Here is a 21195-nt window from a genome sequence, read left to right on the forward strand (position 1 = left end):
TTTAGTAACTTTGTTTTTTTTTTTTTTGTTATTCAGGAAGCGCACACAGTCTTCACAAAATGAAGCAGGATAAATAAAGAAGCAATTCAGTGTCATAGCCAGGCATCCCAGTTGCAGCACCAGAGGACGGCCACTCTCACTAAATCGGCTCGCCAAGCATAGGCCTGTCACTCCTCGGCTGCTCTGCAGCCAACACACATCCTTTAAAGGAAATTTCCAGCAGCTGTGTAAACTATAGGGGTTTATTCAAATGCACTTCCCACTGTATGCAAGAGGCTGGTGGAGGGGAAGCAGGAAAAGTTTGGCTTGTGAGAGGGAGCCTGTGTCAGGTTAATTCTTTTGACACAGTTTCCAAGACACTGGGCTATTACTGTGCAGGTGAAATAAAAAGTGGTCTGTTTCAGTAACAAAGGAAATTCAGTTCAACATTTGAAAGCAACAGCATGGACCTGCAAAGCCAACAGTTTTCGTCTTGTATGCGTCAGATTTTGTCTCTCTCTCTTGTTTATGTGAGAGTATTCTTTAAAATACAGATACAACAGTGATCATTCAGCTCTCTACCAGGACCAAACACAATAAGCTGCAGTTGTAGAGGCCACATCAAGCTCGGTTCCTGCCAGTGTGTAAAATCACTGCTAAATATTGACTTTGACCAGTAAATGGCTCTGGCCCACTTTCACTCATCCGCTAACAAGAGCTGCCTCCCCCCTAGATGTTTGGTTGAGTTTTATTTAATGAAACAAACTCACTGAGCTCCAGATCTCTATTCCAAAAAGACCTGAGAACAAATTACAAAAATACAGTAGAAATTAAAGGCACAAAAACACAATCATCAAATCCACAACCACAAATTTGCCTCAGTGGGCTTTACAGTAGATACAATGATGACGATTTTTAATCATTCAAATTACACTGGTTGATTAACACATTTTCAAACTCAGAACACATTTATTTTTTATTTAATTATTGTGGTTGGTCTATTTGTGGTTAATATTTGCATTAGCATTTACTTCATCTCCATTCACTAAACTGTCAACCTTGATCACAGCAGTCATTCCTGTTTTAAGTTGTTTGGTTCAAGTTATTTCCTTTAATTAAAATTATTTTTATTTCTTTCATGAGTGCCTAAGCAGCTTGGTTTCTTTCCTATTAATATTTAAATGACTTTTTAATATAGTCACATATGTAGGCAATGAAAGACAATACAAGCAAGTCAAGTGTTTGTAGCATTTATTTATATACTTTACTATTGTATCTTCCTGGAATATGGATGTATAAATTCCTTCATATCGCATTAATTCAATAAGCAGTGGGTCCTATCCACTAGCACTGATCAACACCTTAAATACCTAGGAAGAGATCCCATTATCAGACATCATCATCAGTCTTGAGTGATTGAATCGAGTGTTTGATTTTGCCATATTGTCCTACTATTCATCTTACATGCTACAGACAAAATTGCCACACAACAGCTCCATTCCTGAGACCACACAGCAGGGGAAAACTCCAGGGTGTGACACTTTGACTGATGCCAGAAGGGAGGGGGGCGCTCTCACTGCTATGGAGCTGGGCTCTTTAGCACTGCAGTCAGGTAGACACCGAAACCATTGAACCCAGTGGACAGGATATGACACCATTCAGGCATTCAGACTCAACTTCCTGTCAAGGTAGCTCTGGACAACATGCAGCAGAGAAAGGAAGGGTTCTTTGGTTGAACCTCCCTTTGACTCAGCTGCTCAGGCTTCAGTTGCATTAATAGTATGAAAGGAAACAACTAGAGACACAAGTGCCACACACATAAAGCTGTAGTGGTCATGAGCTGCCTGTGTTGTTGAATGGCAAACATTTGTTTTAAATATGGTGCCAAGAGTCTTGTTTTATGTGTAAGTAAAACCATCTATAAAGCATTTGTGCAGACAGCAGCTAGCACTTTCAGTCGTGAGATTTCTGTGAAACTCTAACCTGCTCAATGTATGAACATAAACAACAGGAGCTACAAGTTGTAACACAGATACATCTGTGTATGCAGACACATATCTTTTCAGACTTTCTCACTTGATTAAACAAACAGATTGAGAAACTGTTGCATTCTCAGCGATCATCCTCAGCTTAATGTTGGATTGTATTATAGACTGATGAAAAGCAATGACGTAAAAAGGTGCTAAAAGAGAATTACTCACCCACAACCATGAGTGTGAACTCAAATCCTCTCTTTACAGATTTTCTGTAAACTTGGTTGGGAAGGTTTGCAAAGCCGACATAGCCCTCCAGGTTCTTCTGTTGCTGTGGACAACAAAAATAAAACATTGTTGGTGCTTTTTTTCCCCCAATGGTGACAAGACTCATGGAAAATGAGCACAGATAGAGCTGTAACTTCAAAAATGATAGTATTGGTGGTCAATGTACAAATGTACAAAACATTTAACTAGCAGTTTTTTAGTTTTTGGCCAGTGCTGCATTTACTAATTACAATTGTCACCCATTTTTTTTTAAGCTGTCAGTGAACTTTAATTTTTTGAGTAACTTTTTGGTTAAAGTGCATTAAAAATTTTTTTACAGTCTCCAACACTACTGTTTAACTTCAAGTGGATGAGTGTTACAGAAAATCCAACAGAATGATACTGTACATCTTCACTGTAGCAGATGCAATCATGTCAGTTTCAGACGTTGTACTCTCCTTCAGTCATTCTTTCATTCACAACATAGGAATATAGATTTATAGGTAAAGTCATCTCAAGACACGTCGCAATGTGGGTTAAAAAAATCTAATAATGAGCATTTGATGAACAGTGAATTTTATATGAGGTATTTTACTGCTGACTGTATGACCCAGAGGCCCTGCAGGATGATGAAAATTAGGCAGAGTACTTACAGCTGGGTTGGAGAGCAGGCAAGTTGTCAGAATGACAAACAACAAGTGAAGTAGGCAGGTCCAGTAGGCAGGAACAAAACCAGAGAGAAGAGAACCAAAGAAATAAATGTTAAAAGACTTTTTATGACACTATTTAGTTTTTACCTTTGCTTATCTGTTGGCAGAATTGCTACCCCTTGGCAGACTAATGACTAATCTTACCAATATACATAAAAACACAAAATGTCAATCTAGCTCTTAGTGTACATACTTTGGAAACATCTGGTATCTGGAAAAAGACTGGAAAATCTTCTTTTAAATAGCAGATTCACTAAGATTCTGGAGAACAGGTTTAAGTCTTTTACAGGTCTCTGTTTGCCAGTTAAAACACATGAAACATCCAACAACACAGAGTTCCAGTTACATGTTACAGCAGCATATAATTACATGTCACAATTGTTTCTTACATTGACAAAAGTTAGCTGGTGTGAGCAGCAATCCCTAATTAAACCATAATTAAGAAGCAGTGTCCCAAATGTTACGTTATCTGCTAGTATTGTGGTTTGGTTAAATTTCAGGCAAATAATTTAGTCAGTCAAAGAAATATGTGAGGAATAATTCAAACTTAAGAGATGTTTGTATTCATCAGCTTCAAAAACACATCCACTACACAGCATCTTACCAACTCACCTATTTGACAAAGGCATCACATTGCTACAGTACTGTGCATCAACAAAGTCAGACCTACAGTAGTGTAACTGTACAGTATCATCAATCCTGTGTGTTTATAGAAGCTGTGTTAGTCTGACCACTTAACACGATACATTTATATTTAGTCATTTGGCAGATGCTTTTATCCAAAGTGATTTACAAGTGAGATGCATGGTGCAAGGAAGGGTAAGGGTAAGCGTAAGGAGGTCTTGCTTTGCCTACCCTACTGGGATTCTACCCCCGGCCTCCTGCATGGAGGCAATGTTAACACTATCCAGTCGCTAGTATGCGTGATCCTGGTCTCTTTGTAACTACACACACGTTTTTGACAGTGAACCAGGCCTACTGGTTTACATCGTTGGGCCCTCTCCCCACTGTTTCCTGTATTGAAGACAACTGATGAACAGCAGAGCAGTCAAACAGTCAGATGGAAACATTCTGCACTGTCTGCAAACTTCATCTATGAAATGCAGTAATACACAAATGACAGTATATTTCATTAATAAGGTTGCTGTCGATTGCATAATTATGCCACTGTGAAATATTGAACTGTCATATGCAACACATTTCTTAAAATAATCCAGTAACAATCTACCAGAGAGGTGTCACTTTTGTGCTTCGTAAGCATAACCACGTGTGCACACAAATGGCTTCCAAATTGCTGAATTTGGGTCGGATTGAGTATGAAGTTTCAGTTGTAGACAGCCAAATTGTTTTACTATTTATTCTATTTTGTTCTACAGTGTCAAGAAAACAAGAAGCGAGGCACCACATTTGTGGTGGTTAGCTGCACTACAAAATGTAAAAACAAATTAAAAGATGTTCAAATCTAAGACTGTCAATTACAAATGAAATCAGAGCAGGAAAGTAGTGAGACAGTAACAGACAGAAAAATGCATAGGGCACTTTGCCGTTTGTCAAACTACCGGAAACAATGTGGTAAGCCTCCAGGAAGCTGGGGTTATAAGGAGGTTCAACAAGCCCAGAGGCAGGGCCCAGAGCACAGAGTATGAATTTAATAGCAGTGAGGAGACCAACACTTTCTGACAAACCCCTTCCCACGACCTTAGATGAGCTCAGGCATTTCATGCATCCTCCCACACTGTTATTCTTCCAGGCTTCTCTGCTGATACGACTTGGCTCCCTTCATTTGAAATGTCCCAAATTAGCAATGTTCCCCCGCACATGGGAATGGCTCGAGATGGAAAGTTTACAGCAAATTCCTATAAAATGTCAAGTTAAAGCTTTGCTTTTTCAGGCATTACTTTTCAATACAAAATGTTTATGGGTTATTGCAGCAATTCCAAGCATTTTTGCCCTGTTATGAAGCCCTGTTGTAGTGTCTGTATTTTGTAGCCTGAGCTAAGAACCCTCATATTTTATTTACTTGAATTTAAAAGGGTATATTCAGTTTGAATATACAGTTTATTATAGTTCTCAACTATAATTTATTTTTAGCTAGACTATATTGTATCAGTGTTGGTGGTAAAGTATAAAACTGCTCATTCACTTCTCCTCTGCATTTTGCAGAAAGCAAAGAATCACCGTTTCTGACTAAAAATTTTGTCATGGGGGTTAATACCTGGAGCTAAATAGCTTTAAAAATAACCAAGCTCTGTTCTAACTGTCACCATGTCTTTCTCTCTAACACATGACACTGCATTAAGTATGTGAGCACTCTAAATTCTACAGTAAACTCTTCAATGATGAGATGAATTAATGCATGAAAGAATTTCTGAGCTTAATGAGCTGAGTGCACTCAGCTCAGCAGATTAGCAGACTTCCCAGAATACACTTTGAGAGTTAAAGCTCTTCATATATTGTTCTTTTTTAAGTTTAAAGAAAAAGAAAAACATCAAATTGTTACACACATGGTGATTCATGTTGTGCACAATTAACCTGCAATTCCACTAAAACCAGCTGTGACACATTCTGGCTCTCACTGCAACTGTAGGTGTGCAGCGAGAGGAGGATTAAACTCTTCAAAAGAACTGAGGATGTAAAATGGAGCTTATGTTAACGGAACTACGAATGTTTAATACATAAATATATCAAAATGATTAAATCCAACAAACCTGATGTTTGCACAACAGGTTAATAAAGCTGACAAAAGTAAATAAAAAAGGACTCAATCTAAATTAGAACTAAATCAACTAAAATTAAGACAATGCTTGACACAACATTCAATATTTAATCAAGATAACCTTAGTTGTATTAGAAAAAAAGATTTGCATTTCTTGACTTGACATAAAACCTTTAGGCCTGTTGACTCATGTTTTTGGGTTAAACAAGTTATATTATACAATGCAATGTGTAGCTGTGTCCCTGCTTAACACTTAAAATATGGTGCAATAACTATCAGTAAAAGCATCGGTTAAAGAGACAGTGTGCACTATATCAAATAATAGTTGTACATACTAAATTACTGAATAAAATATCACCAATGAGAGTTCAGTTGACTAGCCTAATGTAGTGTGCACCTTTCAACGGCATGTGCATAATTAGTATCATTGCACGACGTGTGCAATTCACATACTGCACATGTGCAGTTCAACTGTCACATAAACAGATGTTTCTGCATCTGCTTTAGTACTACTTATTCCATACTAGAGCATTGGATGAATGCCACAGCTGTGTGCAATCAGCTACTATACATTTTGATTTTAGAGATATTTCTGTATAATACACACACTAACCCCTCTAAAAAGTTAAAATTATGTTGAGCTATTTTTCTTTGCTTATGATAAAGCAACATCTTAAAATGACAGTTTGTACAATTTATACTAAATGTGACAGCGTGTGTAAACAAATCACAATATATACACACTATGCAGACCTACATTTATCTAATCTCAGGTTTTAGGACAATCTCAGACCTGGAAGACATCTAGTCTAAATGCAGTTTACATGCAGTAGAACAAACAAAGTATAATTGAACCTATATTCAGATGAATACGTAAAGATGAATACTGTACATTCAGACAAAGCTACACTAGAGCAAATGTCCAAAATACATGCAACAGTTTGATGCACTTCAATATGTGAAGGTATAAACTATTTTATTTAGGCCTGTGTTGTGATTACAGACATACCAGTTTGACATAGTCAGTGCTGTATCATACAATGTACTTCACATAGAGATAGGATGATGTCAGATCTCCCACATATGCCGCTAGCTCTAACTGGCCTAAACTTTATTAAATTAGTAAGATCTGAAGCAACTAACCGGTCTCAGCCAAACCGTCACAGACCTCTCTGTATTAGACTGTCTTGCCATCTGACTCTCTCCGTCGTCCTGGCTAAGTGCCGGACCTGCCTCTCTGTGCTATGTCATCGCCACTATGCAAACCACACACACACACACACACACACACACACACACACACACACACACACACACACACACACACACACACACACACACACACACACACACACACACACACGGCTCTGCCTCCAAGATACCACACATTTTATTGCCACGATAGCCTTATTTATTTAAATCACTCCTTATGTATAAGCCAACTTAGTATGAGTCGATAATGGGCTTAATTTTGACGAGCAGGCGTGTAACACCAGACATGGCAGCAAACAACAGATTGTCCGCCACTCACACCGATTAAACACTGACGCTATCGATCCACATGCAAACAGACACATATTTCTGTGACTGAGGTTGGAGATGATCTAGTAATTACACTGGCGAGTTAACTTTTGTAGACTGACCTGTTTAGCTACCTGGGAGGATAACGCTAAAAAACCCATCAGGCTTGTTGTTCAGCCTTTTCCATTCATATTTTGGGTAGTTCGCGTTAAACCGCGGTAAGAGCCTAACTCAGATCTTTTGGATGTTTGTGGTGGGTTTGACTGCTTGTCTTGTAATGAGCTTAGCTATAGAGCTAACGCTGCGCACATAAGACAGAAACACAGGAAATGTCAGACTATCGTACGAACCAATTAAGTTACTTGGTAGAGTGCACTACAAAATGATCAGAGAAATCCCTACCAAACTCCATGTTTAAATCTAGTAAATCTGCTAAGGAATACTATGCAGAGCTTAAGTGCTAGAAACCGTCTTAATGCAACGTTTAAGTTAACGCACAGTCTTTCTAGCACTTATTAAGAACTACATTTAATTCACAGGTTACCTCGAAAACACGAAGCAAGACATTACTGAGGTAATGATTTTAAACTTTCAGCCCAAGTTGTATGTTATGATTCCTGTTAAAAAATAACCTTAAGTTAACAACATGATACAGCATGGTGGGTGGCAGCGAAAGCGTGAACAAACTAGGTTAACTTTTGTTTAAAATACACGAGTTAGTTATACACCTCGAAGTACCGGAAGACCACAATTGTTTCCGATGTGTGCAACTTCACGTTAGCTACGCCGCCCGAAAAACACTGACATATTAGACTATTACATTTTTACATGCAGTCTGGTGTGACATATCCTTAGGACGAGTAGTTACCCGAGGCTAAGCTAGCGTTCAACAATAAGTGACTATTACCGAGCGGGCTTTCACTTAAGTTGTCAAGCATTTCGTTTCGCTAACATGAAAAACGGTTCGCTAAACAAACTATTCAAAAATATCTGGAAAGACTCTGGGTAACTTTACTCGCGGAAAAGAACAAGGAAGATTTCAAATTCTGGGGGAACTCACCCATTATGCTGCCGCTCCCGTCCGCTTCACTAAGCAGTGTTTCTCTGCGTGACATTGCCTCTCTCAACCTCAGCACTCAACTGTGTAGTAATGGTGGTGGTACCTAGCGTTATTGGGATCATGAATGTAACTTAGTTAACGTTATTTACAATTACCTGTGGCCACTCACGGTAATGCAAGGAATAATCCTCATGTGGTCCCCAAAGTGTTTTCTCTTTTAATTACAAGCTCGATTATTATTCTTGCTATTATTTATTCTTAGTCCACGGATGTCTTATATTTTACAACGTATTCAGAGCCCAAAAAAGTAAGTTGTATTTTCGTGACGCCATTAACTAGCCGCATGCGCAGTGGGCCGCACAACGCAAAAGACTTCCAGCCATGCGCTTAGGAGAGCTATTGTCATTTAAGTGACTGGGCGCCATCTTGAAGCTCATCATCCACTTCTTCTTCAAACGTTCAACAAGCTTCTGGGAAATAAAACAACCTACACTGCCATCTAGAGGCTATTAACATTAGGTGCAATTTATTTTACAGGTTTTAGTGAAGGTGCAGCAGCGAGTTTATCTTTGTATACCTGGGGTTTAAGAAAATAAAATTAGTTTTCTAATTATTTCTTCTATTTTATGTGATTTTGACTATGGCAAAACCCTCTCCCCACAACTCTCTCAAGTTGTATGGTTGCACACACTACAGTTATTTAGGATAAATATAGAATATAGAATGAAAAGAGAGAAGATATAATATATATATTATAATATATATATGCATGTTTGGCAAGAAGACAGAGCCACAGAAAGTTCTGATTTGTTAGCTAAATCAAAAAGGTTTATCCCTAAAGACAGAATATGTTTGAAAAACAATCTAGCTTCAGAGACGTTAAAGGTGTTGCACAATCATGTCTTACAGTTAAAGAAATAATACCTGCCCATAAGCCACACATGGAGGTTAGAGTGACAGTTAGATCGACACAGTGCTGCACAGGAATCTGGTTCTGAATCAAGCCTGAGCAGCCTCACTGAGCAGCACATTCAGTATGTGTAGACCAGCCTCTGGCCATTAAAACTAATGAAATCGAGTGGAGCAGAGAAGAAGAAGAAGAAGAAGAAGAAGAAGAAGAAAATAAGCAGGTCCCTTCAAATTGTATGATGCTGGGAGGCACAAGGCTTTACATGAGCCACCTGTGTCTCTGTATTATTGTGTTATGGTTTTATTGTGTCGAATGGATTGAAATCTTGTGTTGCTCTTGTGGATGTTGCTGTCAAAACAAGCTGGTCTGATTACAGTTGCAGATAACACAAACAAAGATCAGCTTTCTTGATGCTGGTGAAATATTGAATATGGGTGTCATTCTGCAGTGCTTGGTCATCACTGTCTAAGTTATGTCAGAACGCACACACAAGGTGTCAGTGTTGGTAACTCTATACTGCAGGCCTGATTTATTTTTTGAAAAGTGACATAGTTACATAAGAATACGCTGACCTCATACTGCAAATCTGAGTAATGAAGAATTACAATGAATGGAGATGTACTGGGTGTGGAACAGTAACCATTATGAAATAGATAAAATAATGTGATCCAAGTGTTTTCATTAATTCATTTCAAACTGAAGAGATAGCATTAGTATTCAGCATCTGCACATAATTCTAATTCAATCATGACTAAGCTATCATATACCTGCCTGGTGTGATACTAGACTGGTAAATGATTCAACCTGTAAAAACGTAGTTATTTTATCTGGTCTCTTATTTAGCAGTGCAGTGGTGGAACAAATGGTAGCTTCTCTCTGTTTCATATCAACACTGTTTGTCTTCGTTCAGCAGCAAACAATGGTCCCTTTGCCAGTTCAGTGTGGGTTTGCTTAGCGTTCATTCTATGCTCTCTATGTGTTTACTGTCCCTTTTTAGCTGGGTGTTCAGAGAGGGAGTAAGCATAATGCGCTCATGCATGAACTACATGGGCACCCAGTATAGTTGAGAGACTAATGATTGGAGCTGGTGGAGGAGCTGCTTGTCATCTCCAGCAGCAGCAGCAGCAGCTCATTAGCAGGGAGAAGAAAGTAGGCTCTTCCTCTGAGATCACACCGAGGAAAGCCGGAGGCCTCTAGCATCCCTACGATTCTCTCTACAGAACATTTTAATATACCAGCCTCAAGAGGGACAGTCGAGGGGACTTCATATTCAACAAATTTTTTATATTGGGAGCATCAGTGTTAAGTGACATCAACATGTGAGCCAGTCAACCTGAACTTGCATTTCTTGACTTCATTTGATTTGTCATTGTCAAGTCTAAAAGTATGAACAGATAACCTAGCAGGAGGAATACAGCTGTCATTAGTATGAATGATGTCAGTAGTCACATGTGTGTTTACATGTAAAGATCAGTGCTATGAGTTTATGAGAATGCTGTGATGTGAGAAGCATGTAGTACTGTAAAAAAGATAGTATGTACATAACATATAGTAGTATAAGAACCACAGGTGCTCTTACATCTGGTTCTGCATTCCACTGGCATTGCTCTCTTTGATCTTCCTGTAACTGGAAAAAAAACCCCCACATTATTATTATTCATTTCCATCAAAAAAATGTACTACTGTTTCATCGCTCATCCACCGCAGTACAAACCCACCAACTGTGCTGTTGTTAGAGACACAACCTTTTCAAGTTTCAATTCACATCAACACTTCCTGGGTAAAGCATATATCATGCACTCTGATTTGTTGAACTCAAAAACACAAATGGCTATTCTGGTCAATTCCAGATGTCTCTCAAAAATATTTGAATTAATTCATAGAGTTTTTATATTCTTTTCTTCCTTTTGACTTTTATATTCTGGCTACTTCAGTTTAAGTCTAATTATAGGAAAGCAAAAAATTCCAGCCCTGAGGTTTAAGTTACTTTTTTCTCTAGACATACTATCGAGACAATCGTGCAAGAGCACTGAGCAGTGTTTCTATTTATCAGCCTCTACAAAGAGCTGAAGAGTCACATACAAACACAGAGAAGAACAGACGGGAGGCCGTTTGTGGTGATTGTGCGTGCGTGTGCAGTCTTTTCTCTTCTTTGTTCATATGTGATTACCAGAGTTACGCCATCTGTTGCCATGTGGTGCTGGTCCCTGCGGCAATGTGAGCAATGTTCAAGTGTGAGATTTCAGGCTATGCACGTGCGGATAGAGGAAATATACATGTTTTGAAGAAAACACACATCAGTTATGTAACCCTTATGAAATAAAAATCTATGCAAGTAAGTCACAAATTCAATTATTAGTAATTTAACTATATAGACTGTATTTCAGCCAGTTGTCTTCCGCATTTGGAACAGAGACTTCATTCTGGTGTTGGCTGAACAGCTGAACAGTACATTTGACTAGAAGAAACTGCAGTTACTGTGTTGTGGGTGAATGCCTCCATTAACCAGAAAAGTTGCACTTTACACAAATGTCTTTCCACACATGTTCTATGTTTATCCATGAGTGCAAGCAGATGTTTGTGCCAGATGTGATGAAATTACTTCCACGCATTTCTGAGATATAGCGCTGATGAGAATGAGAAATACGTGATGTCACACTGACCTTGACCTTTAACCACCAAAATCTAATCAGTTCATACTTGACCCTAAGTGATAATTTGTGCCAAATTTGAAGAAATTCTCTCAAGTTATTCTTGAGACATCACACTCACAACAATAATTGAATGAATACGAGGTGCCTGTGATCTTGACCTTTGACCTTTAGCCACCTACATCTAAACAGTTCATCACAAGCTCCAGTTAGACAGTTGTACCAAATTTGATGGAAGTCCCTCTAACTTTCCTTATATCATACCAAGAAAGGAAGACGCTGAGTGAGGGAGGGAGTCATAAGCTGAAGGAATAATACAGCAGAGACTGGAGAATGAAGCAATGCAATATATATGTAATAACTTCAAATTCATTTATTTAGCTTACATTTGCTGTGATGCACTTTTTCTCTCTAACATTATATAGTGGATGTTTTCTGTTTTCTATTTCACTTTTGTAGCATGGTTACATTTATGGAGGCACACTGCAGCTGAAATTGTACAGCTACCCTGTATATCGAGCTCATGGCATGTTTTTGCCCTAAATGCAATAATACCTAGATGTATTTTACATTATTGCATATTTTCTGGTGTGTATTTGCAATATTAAACATAAGGAATAGATTAATGTAATAATATAAGGATAGGAGTATGGGAGTACCCACAGTTCTTGCAGAGTTTTGACAAGTGCATTAGGTTCAGTGTCCTGTTGTAGGACAAAAATGTCCATGAGTCTAAGTGAATGTTTGTGCCAAAATTGAAAAAATTCTCTCAAGGTGTTTCTGAGATATTGTGTTCACAAGAATGGAATGAATGTAAAGTCACAGTGACTTTGACCTTTGACCACCAAAATCAGATTATCATCATGAACTAGTGGATGTTTGTGCCAATTTTGAAGAAATTCTCCAAAGGCAAACATAATGCCTTCGGCTGGCGTGGAGGCATAAAAATGTACAGTTTCAGGAGTAGGTACCTAAAATAACACTTCTTTCACTGAGTGTCTATAATAATAAGGCAGTGTTACTGATGCGTTTTATGGATGGAGACATATTGTTGCTGTGACTCAACAGGTTAAGCAAGTTGTCCACTAATCACATGGTCAGCAGTTTCAATCCATGGGCAAGACACTGAACTTTAAGTTCCTGGTGTGTGTGTTCCTCACTAGTAAGTTGCTTTGGATGTAAGGCGGTTAGGCTGTGAGGAAATGGTAAATGCTGCAAGAAAACAAATGGCATACCAGTAGGGAATTGGCATATGCCACTGAAACAAAACAGGGTCTGCTGTCAGCCAACCTGCCAAGCAATGCTGCGGCCATTTGATGTTCACCCTTAATTGCAGTCACTCTTGTAGCACCGCAGTGCAGCTAAAATGCAGAGGATTATAACTGAAGGTGTCAAGTGGCAGATTCTAAAAGTCTGAAATGTGTGAAAGTGTTTTCCTGATGCTGAGAACTGGAAGGTCCTACAGAACAGAACACTGGTCGACTTTACTGGGAGTATGTTGCCAAGTGTGGTTTGAATGAATTTTCATATACAATAATTGTTTGTAAAAAATCCTCAGTAAACACAGCAGTGCTGTCAGGTGCTCCAGGTGGTGTGGTCACACACTCTCTGCCTTCTTCTGTCACCTGCACCTGACACCTCCCCACCACGTGCTTCATCTTCAGCTATGAAAATGAGAGAAACATCAGTTTGCCGGATGGAGTTAAATGAGCCTGTTGCAGATGTTTTGTTTTTAGATATTGAATAGCTGTTGAGATTGTGTCCATAGGAGCTGTACAGTATGCAAATCAATATTAATCAGCATTTTGCGTCGACCACTTTTGGTTAATTTTGGCGCTTTAGGCAGATGCCAAGTGTGCACACTGACTGCACAAGAAGAATATGACTTATAAAGGACATTTACAGTACATGCAGGCATGCATGTGCAAAGTTTAGGAATCTGCTGTCACAGATGCAACCTTTGCCCATCAACTTGGAAAATGTTTGGTAAGTACCCTACATATAGCTGTTTGAGATGAGGTCCCAGGTCTCTCATCATAGCCCTGCTTGTTCTTCTCCATGTTATAAGTTTTGAGAAGCTGGTGTTTTCGCTATTACAAAACTTTCCAAAGTATACAAAGACAGGCAGAGTTCAATACTCAGAAAGGACATTTCTTTAAAACCGCTACTCAATCCTACACAAGCAGAGGCTGCAAGTCGACATAGTAGCAAATAAATCAACTTTCAAGATAATAGTGTAAGGCATCCACTTTTCACAAAGCATGGCCTAAACAAAGAGGCTTCCAGCACAAGCTGCTTTGATTGAGCCTTACTGAGAGGGAAACACATCTTGAAGGGCTTCAAAGATTCAAATCCTGAAATGTTCCTGCCCTTCTCCAATATTTGCCTCTGTCTCTCACACTTCATTAGCTGTATTTTTCAGGAATGTAAATCTGACACATTTAATCAGGTTTCAGCGCTGGAATTTTAAAACTGTATGTCTTGTAAGGAATGAGATTACTTTGATTATTGTGGAAACTTAAAAGCAGCAAGTGCATATATGTTCTTCTCATTCATCTGCAGACATCACAGGTGCGCGCGCACACACACATAAATAAATAAATTGGCTCCTTTCACTACATGCGATTGTGCATTCACACAACAAGTCATATTTTTCCTCACAGTGTTTGTTTGTTTGTTTGTTTTTTACTTAATGAGGTTTCACACCATCCAGTTTATGTGTAGCCTTGGGGTAGCCGAGGAAAACAGTGTTAAAAGAGTGAGAGAACCAAGTAAGCGTCAGCAGCCATTAGGTGTGAAAGTGACTAAAAACAGATTGTCTTCACTCGCACGCAGGCTCCTCCAGGTCAACCCACATCTTGTACACCATGTAAGAAAAAGGGCTGTGACCTCATATGCATGGAAAAAAAGGAAAAGGAAAAAGATCTGGCAGTGTTAAAAACAACTTCAACAGAGCAACAGAGGTAAAAAGAGAAGCATTGTGGGAGTTGTAACCTCAGCCTCTCAGACTCAACATAGACGTTTCCACAGGTTACACATCATCCCGGGTTTACATAATGCTGACACCAAGTGTGTGCACAGCATGAAGTGTGACTGTATTTTAGTTAGGAAAATGCGAAAAACATGACAGGTGTGAACAAGAAATCACAAACAAACAGACCACTTATGTCTGGAACATTACGCAATGTTACGCGTGAGGAGTCCTAAAGTGTTAGCACATAATCATGATTCTAAAACCCAGACCAGAGTACATATTCATTTTATTCAGTGCTAACTGCTAACTGGGCTGACACAGCACACACATCTATGGTAAAGTTCTAAGCAGCACTGGGACTAAACAGGGGACTGTTTTGGCTCCATTCCTGTACACACGGTACACAGCCAACTTCAAATACAATTCTGAAGTACATTCAGAAGTACTGAAATTGTCTAAAACCAAAAAGATGGTAATGGATTTCCGCAGGTCTAAACCCCCTCCTCATCTAGTCGGCATTTGTGGTGTGAACATTGAAGCAGTACCAACCTACAAATATCTAGGTGTGCACGTTGACAATAAGTTGGACTAGACACGTCTAGCACCACCATTATTTATTTTATCAAACTACAGTAGCAAATGTTCTGTTTTATGCTGCAGTTTGCAGCAGAAGGATGTAAGGCAGCTGGAGAAACTGGTGCAAAAAGCCTGCACAGTGACTGGAATGAGGTTGGACTGACTAGAGGCTGTGGTGGAGAAACGCACACAGAAAAAGAAAGACTATTCTGCAATACATCCACCATCTCCTACACAGCATCCTCAAGGACCAGAGAAGTAGCTGCAGTGGTCTTATCTTGTCTTATCTTATCTTATGGAACACAGTTATTGTATGTATGTTGTCATGCTGAATAAAGCAACCCTATCGCCCAAAAAATACATTTCTAAGTAACATAATAACAATAGCATCACTGCATGTTTTCTATAAACATATTAAGGATATTGATCATTAATGTAAATGACAAGTCACAAATATTTGGAATCAATTAAAAAACAAATGTAAACAAAATCAACAAAAGTAAATGTACTCAACTAATAGACTTTTCCTTCAGAATATCTGACCTAACACATCCTGGCTTCATTTCTGTTCATGTTCATCCATTCTTGTGAATGTGATTCACAGAATTCACAGAACACTGAAGGAGGTGTCATCTTGGAATCAGAGATGAACTGATTACATTTTGGTGGCTAAAGTTCAAGTTCACTATGTCCCATTTTCATCAATGCTGTATTTCTGAAACCCCTGGAAGGAATTTAAGTACATCTGGCACAAACATCTCTATGAATAAAGTTGTGTGCGTGTAAACTACAATGTCTCTAGTTAGCAGAGACACACAAAAGTAATGCAGTAGTTTTAGTTTTCACAATGTGCTTAACTTTACATCAGTCCTCCTGCAACCTTAACATTATCCAGTAACCTCTGCTCCCTCTCATGCTACATGTTGTAATGTCCCTAATTTTATTTATTTGAACTTAATAATATTTGTGCGTTTGCTCTAATGGAGAAACTGCTACTCCCTTAAAGATTGCCATCGTATCCCATAAAGCCACCCACAAGCAGTCTTGGATATTGGTTATAGTCAGTATTCGTAGCTGTAAAGCAGTGTGTAGGAAGGCAGAATGGAGATGTAAGAAAACTGGGCGACAAGTGTATTATGAAGCTATGAATGACTCCACTATAATACTATTGTAAAGAATGCCAGAACTAAATACTTCTCAGAACTGATCACTACTTATCTTCACAATCCTTAGTTTCTATTTCAGACTGTTGATCATTTAGTAAACCCAACCTCTCCCAGCATTCTGGCTGAACTTGATGCAGAGTGTGAGAAGTTCTTAACATATTTCAATGATAAAATAGAATCAATCAGAGCTTCTATTATCCCTGACACCAACAGAAGAAAGTACTTTTATCCACTTTCCTTCCATGTACTTACCTGTGTTACTACAAACCATCTCAGACTGAAAGTTGATGTCATTCCAACTAAGTTCTTATTCTTGCTCCCTGTCTTCTGATATATATATTATATTTTAAACATGTCCCTTTCCTAGATTATTTTAAAAATCTAGAATAAATTCCAAACTGTTTTTTGCAAAAAACACAACACAGAGACCTCCCTACTGAAAGTGACTACCGATATTATATGTTGACTTCTGATGCTGGTATGTGCTCTGTTCTTTTCCTCCTAGTTCTTAGTGCTGCTTTTGATACAGTAGATCATCACTTTTTGTTGGAGTGACGGATCACTGGGCTGGAATAACAGGACATGCACCAGACTCCTTCTTTTCATACCTGTCCAATCAACTGTTTTGCGTTTCAGTTACTAATCTTCTCTTTCGGCTTTTCCCATCAGGGGTCGCCACAGCGAATCATCCTTCTCCACCTAACTCTATCATGGGCATCTTCTACCCTAACACTAGCCAACCTCATGTCCTCTGTTAAGACATCCATATATCTCCTCTTTGGTCGTCCTCTTGCCCTCCTGCCTGGCAGCTCCATCTCCAACATCCTTCTACCAATATACTCACTATCCCTCCTCTGAACATGTCCAAACCACCTCAGTCTGGCCTCTCTGACTTTGTCGCTAACGCAGGCAACGTGAGCCGTCCCTCTGATGTACTCGTTCCTTATTCTGTCTAACCTGGTCACTCCTAAGGAGAACCTCAACATCTTCATCTCTGCTACCTCCATCTCAGCCTCTTGTCTCTTTCTCACTGCTACCGTCTCTAACCCATAGAGCAGAGCTGGTCTCACCACTGTCTTGTACACCTTTCCTTTGAGTCTTGCTGACACTCTTCTGTCACACAACACTCCTGACACTTTCCTCCACCCACTCCAACCTGCCTGCACTCGCCTCTTCACCTCTTTTCCACACTCCCCATCACACTGAACTGTTGACCCCAAGTACTTAAACTCCTGCACCTTCTTCACCTCAGCCCCCTGTAACCTAACGCTTCTACCTGGATCCCTCTCGTTCAGACACATGTATTCTGTCTTACTACGACTGACCTTCATGCCTCTTCTTTCCAGAGCAAACCTCCACCTCTCCAGCTGTTCCTCCACCTGCTCTCTACTCTCACTGCAAATCACAATGTCATCCGCAAACATCATTGTCCAGGGAGATTCCTGTCTGACCTCATCTGTCAGCCTGTCCATCAACATAGCAAACAAGAAGGGACTCAAAGCTGATCCTTGGTGTAGTCCCACCTCCACCTTGAACTCCTCTGTCTGACCTACAGCACATCTCACCACCGTCATACTTCTCTCATACATGTCCTGAACTACTCTGACATACTTCTCTGCCACACCCGACGACCTCATACAGTACCACAGCTCCTCCCTCGGCACCCTGTCATACGCCTTCTCTAAATCTACAAAGACACAATGCAGCTCCTTCTGACCATCTCTGTACTTTTCCATTAACATTCTCAAAGCAAAAATGGCATCAGTGGTGACCTTAATCACCCTTACCTGTTGCACATCCTTCCCATCTCTATCTCTCTGTCTGGCTAGCCTGTACAAGTCCTTCTCTCCTTCCTTTGTGTCTAACCTGTCATACAGCTCATCGTAAGCTTTCTGTTTGGCCTTTGCCACCTCCCTCTTCACTCTACGCTGTGCTTCCTTGTACTCCTGTCTACTTTCCTCAGTCCTTTCTACATCCCACTTCCTTCTAGCTAACTTCTTCCTCTGGACGCATTCCTGTACTTCCTCATTCCACCACCAAGTGTCTTTACCTTCTTTCCTCTTTCCAGATGACACACCTAGCACCTTCCTACCTGTTTCCCTGATGACTTCTGCTGTGGTTTCCCAGTCATCTGGAAGCTCATCCTGACCACCCAGAACCTGTCTCAACTTCTGCCTGAATTCCTCACAAGTTTCTTCATTCTTTAGCTTCCACCACTTGGTCTTCTTCTCTGACTTCCCTCTTTTCTTCTTCCTGACCTCCAGAGTCATCTTGCACACCACCATGCGGTGCTGTCTGGCTACACTCTCTCCTACCACCACTTTGCAGTCACTAACCTCTCTCAAATGACCTCGTCTACATAGGATGTAGTCCACCTGCGTACTCCTACCTCCACTTCTGTATGTCACTCTATGTTCCTCTCGCTTCTGGAAGTAAGTGTTGACTACAGCCATTTCCATCCTCTTAGCAAAGTCCACCACCATCTGTCCTTCCAGATTCCTTTCCTTCGCACCAAACCTGCCCATCACCTCCTCATCACCTCTGTTGCCCTCACCAACATGCCCATTGAAGTATGCTCCAACAACAACTCTCTCTCCTCTGGGGATACTCTCTATGACCTCATCAAACTCACTCCAGAATCTCTCCTTCTCTTCTAACTCACAGCCAACCTGTGGCGCATACCCACTGACTACATTCATCATCACCCCTTCAATTTCTAGCTTTAGCCTCATCACTCTGTCTGAGACTCTTTTCACCTCTAGAACATTGTTCACAAACTCCCCCTTCAAGATCACTCCTACCTCGTTTCTCTTCCTATCAACACCATGGTAGAACAGTTTGTATCCTCCTCCGATACTACATGCCTTGCTGCCCTTCCACCTTGTCTCCTGCACACACAGAACATCTACCTTTCTTCTCTCCATCATGTCTGCCAGCTCTCTGCCTTTCCCTGTCATCGTACCAACGTTAAGAGTCCCTATTCTCAAACCTATGCTCCTGCCTTTTCCCTTCTCTCTCTGACCACGAACTCTTCTGCCTCCCCTCTTTCTTCGACCAACAGTAGTCAAATTTCCACCGGCACCCTGTAGGTTAACAGCATCGGTGGCGGTCGTTGTTAACCCGGGCCTCGACCGATCCGGTATGAAAGTCTTGTGAATGATTCGCATGGTTATTTTGGCAATTTTTACGCCGGATGCCCTTCCTGACGCAACCCTCTCTATTTATCCGGGCTTGGGACCGGCACAGAAGTCACTGGCTTGCAACCCCTATGGCTAGATTCAGTTACTAATACAACATTAATTGTTTTACGGAATCCCTCAAGGTTCAGTGTTGGGGCCAATCTTATTCCCTCTGTACATGCTCCCTCTCGAAAATATTATTCATCACCACAGTGTTTCTTTCATTGCTATGCTGATATTGCAGCTGAGACTCAGCTGCACTGTCCCTTTAAGGTCTCTGACCATGGAAGGCTGAGTTCCTTACATGAGTGTCTAAATTAAATAAAAGATTGGATGGCTCAAAATGTCTTGGTTCTCATTGGTTCACAACATGTACCCAAACACACAAAACAATACAAAAAGTCTTGGTGTTTGGGTTGCTAGTACACTAAACTTTGAGCACAATGTCACAAAGCTTGATCAGATATGTTTTCTATCATCTCAGAAATATCTCAAAAATATGTTCAATTCTGTCATTTCGTGATACAGAAGTGATCTTATATGCATATATTTCCTTACGCCTTTTTCAACAGCCTGTTCACCTGTCTCAATCATAAATCTATTTAGCTCCAGAATGCTCAGAACTCAGCTGCAAGACTCTTAACTAGAAAAAGAAAATATGAACACATCACTCCTGTCTTTGACTTCCTTGCACTGGCTCTCAGTATGTTTTATGAAGATTTTATTAATAACTTTTAAACTCCTACATGGCCTTTCCCCGAGTTATATATCCCAGATATTAAAAGCCTTATGAACCTGCTCTTAGCCTGTGATCCTCTGGTAGAGATCTTCTCTGTGTCCCTAATGTCACGATGAAAACTAGAGGTGACAGAATCTTTGCAGTTAGAGCCCCCAAACTCAGGATAAGATCAGCTAACAGTGACATCTTTAAAATTTCTCCTTAAAACATACTTCTACCAGGGAGCATTTCCTGATTTCCTCTAAGTCCGATTTTGATAGATTTTCCTCCCTTTTACTTTTGGAACTGTTTTTCCAAAGTAAAGCTATAGTTGATTGTAGTTGTTATTTCTGTTTGTAGTTAAAAGTTTTACTAGTCTTTTTCTTATATGTTCCACTGACCCCAATTGGTCGAGACAGATGACGCCCTAACTTGAGCCTGGTTCTACTATTTCCACACTTTGTAAGTTGCCATCCAAGTTGTTTCTAGCAAGAATGTGGTAAGACTTCATTCTTCACAGGTTGATCTCTGCAGCCGAAATGTTGCTGCTTGTTTAGCATTAAATTGCTTATTGTTTGAGCTTTTATCCTGTCTTTTTTTCCTTTTCTTTTCTTTGGCTCAGGTTTGGTTTAATTGTATAGTTAATTCCATCTGACTCACTCTGATTCACACTCATCAGCCCCCTGTAGGGAGCCTTTTGGAGCAAAAAGCTTTGAAACAAACACAAAATTGCTCATTTTACACTACCTGCCCAGCACCATTCACCAGGCTAATGTGAATGTTTTAGTGAGCTAT

General features: G+C 39.9%; 1 protein-coding gene across 3 annotated transcripts in view; it reads right to left on the reverse strand.

Annotated features, from left to right (window-relative positions):
- Nucleotides 1-8551, reverse strand: part of sept7a (septin 7a) — a 28383-nt gene extending 19832 nt beyond the window's left edge. Inside the window, exons 1-4 of one of the 3 annotated variants that reach the window (XM_026350289.1) lie at nt 8396-8549; nt 8227-8306; nt 6192-6193; nt 2181-2283 (exon numbers count right to left, since the gene is read on the reverse strand). In XM_026350289.1, coding sequence (XP_026206074.1) covers nt 2181-2283; nt 6192-6193; nt 8227-8281 — 160 coding nt within the window. In that variant the 5' untranslated portion in view covers nt 8282-8306; nt 8396-8549. Of the gene's footprint in view, nt 1-2180; nt 2284-6191; nt 6194-8226 lie in introns of all 3 variants that reach the window. The other 2 variants (XM_026350290.1, XM_026350288.1) reach the window with 2 other exon arrangements.
- Nucleotides 8552-21195: the final 12644 nt, after the last annotated feature.

This window comes from Anabas testudineus, chromosome 11 (genome assembly GCF_900324465.2).
Source record: "Anabas testudineus chromosome 11, fAnaTes1.2, whole genome shotgun sequence".
NCBI lineage: Eukaryota > Metazoa > Chordata > Actinopteri > Anabantiformes > Anabantidae > Anabas > Anabas testudineus.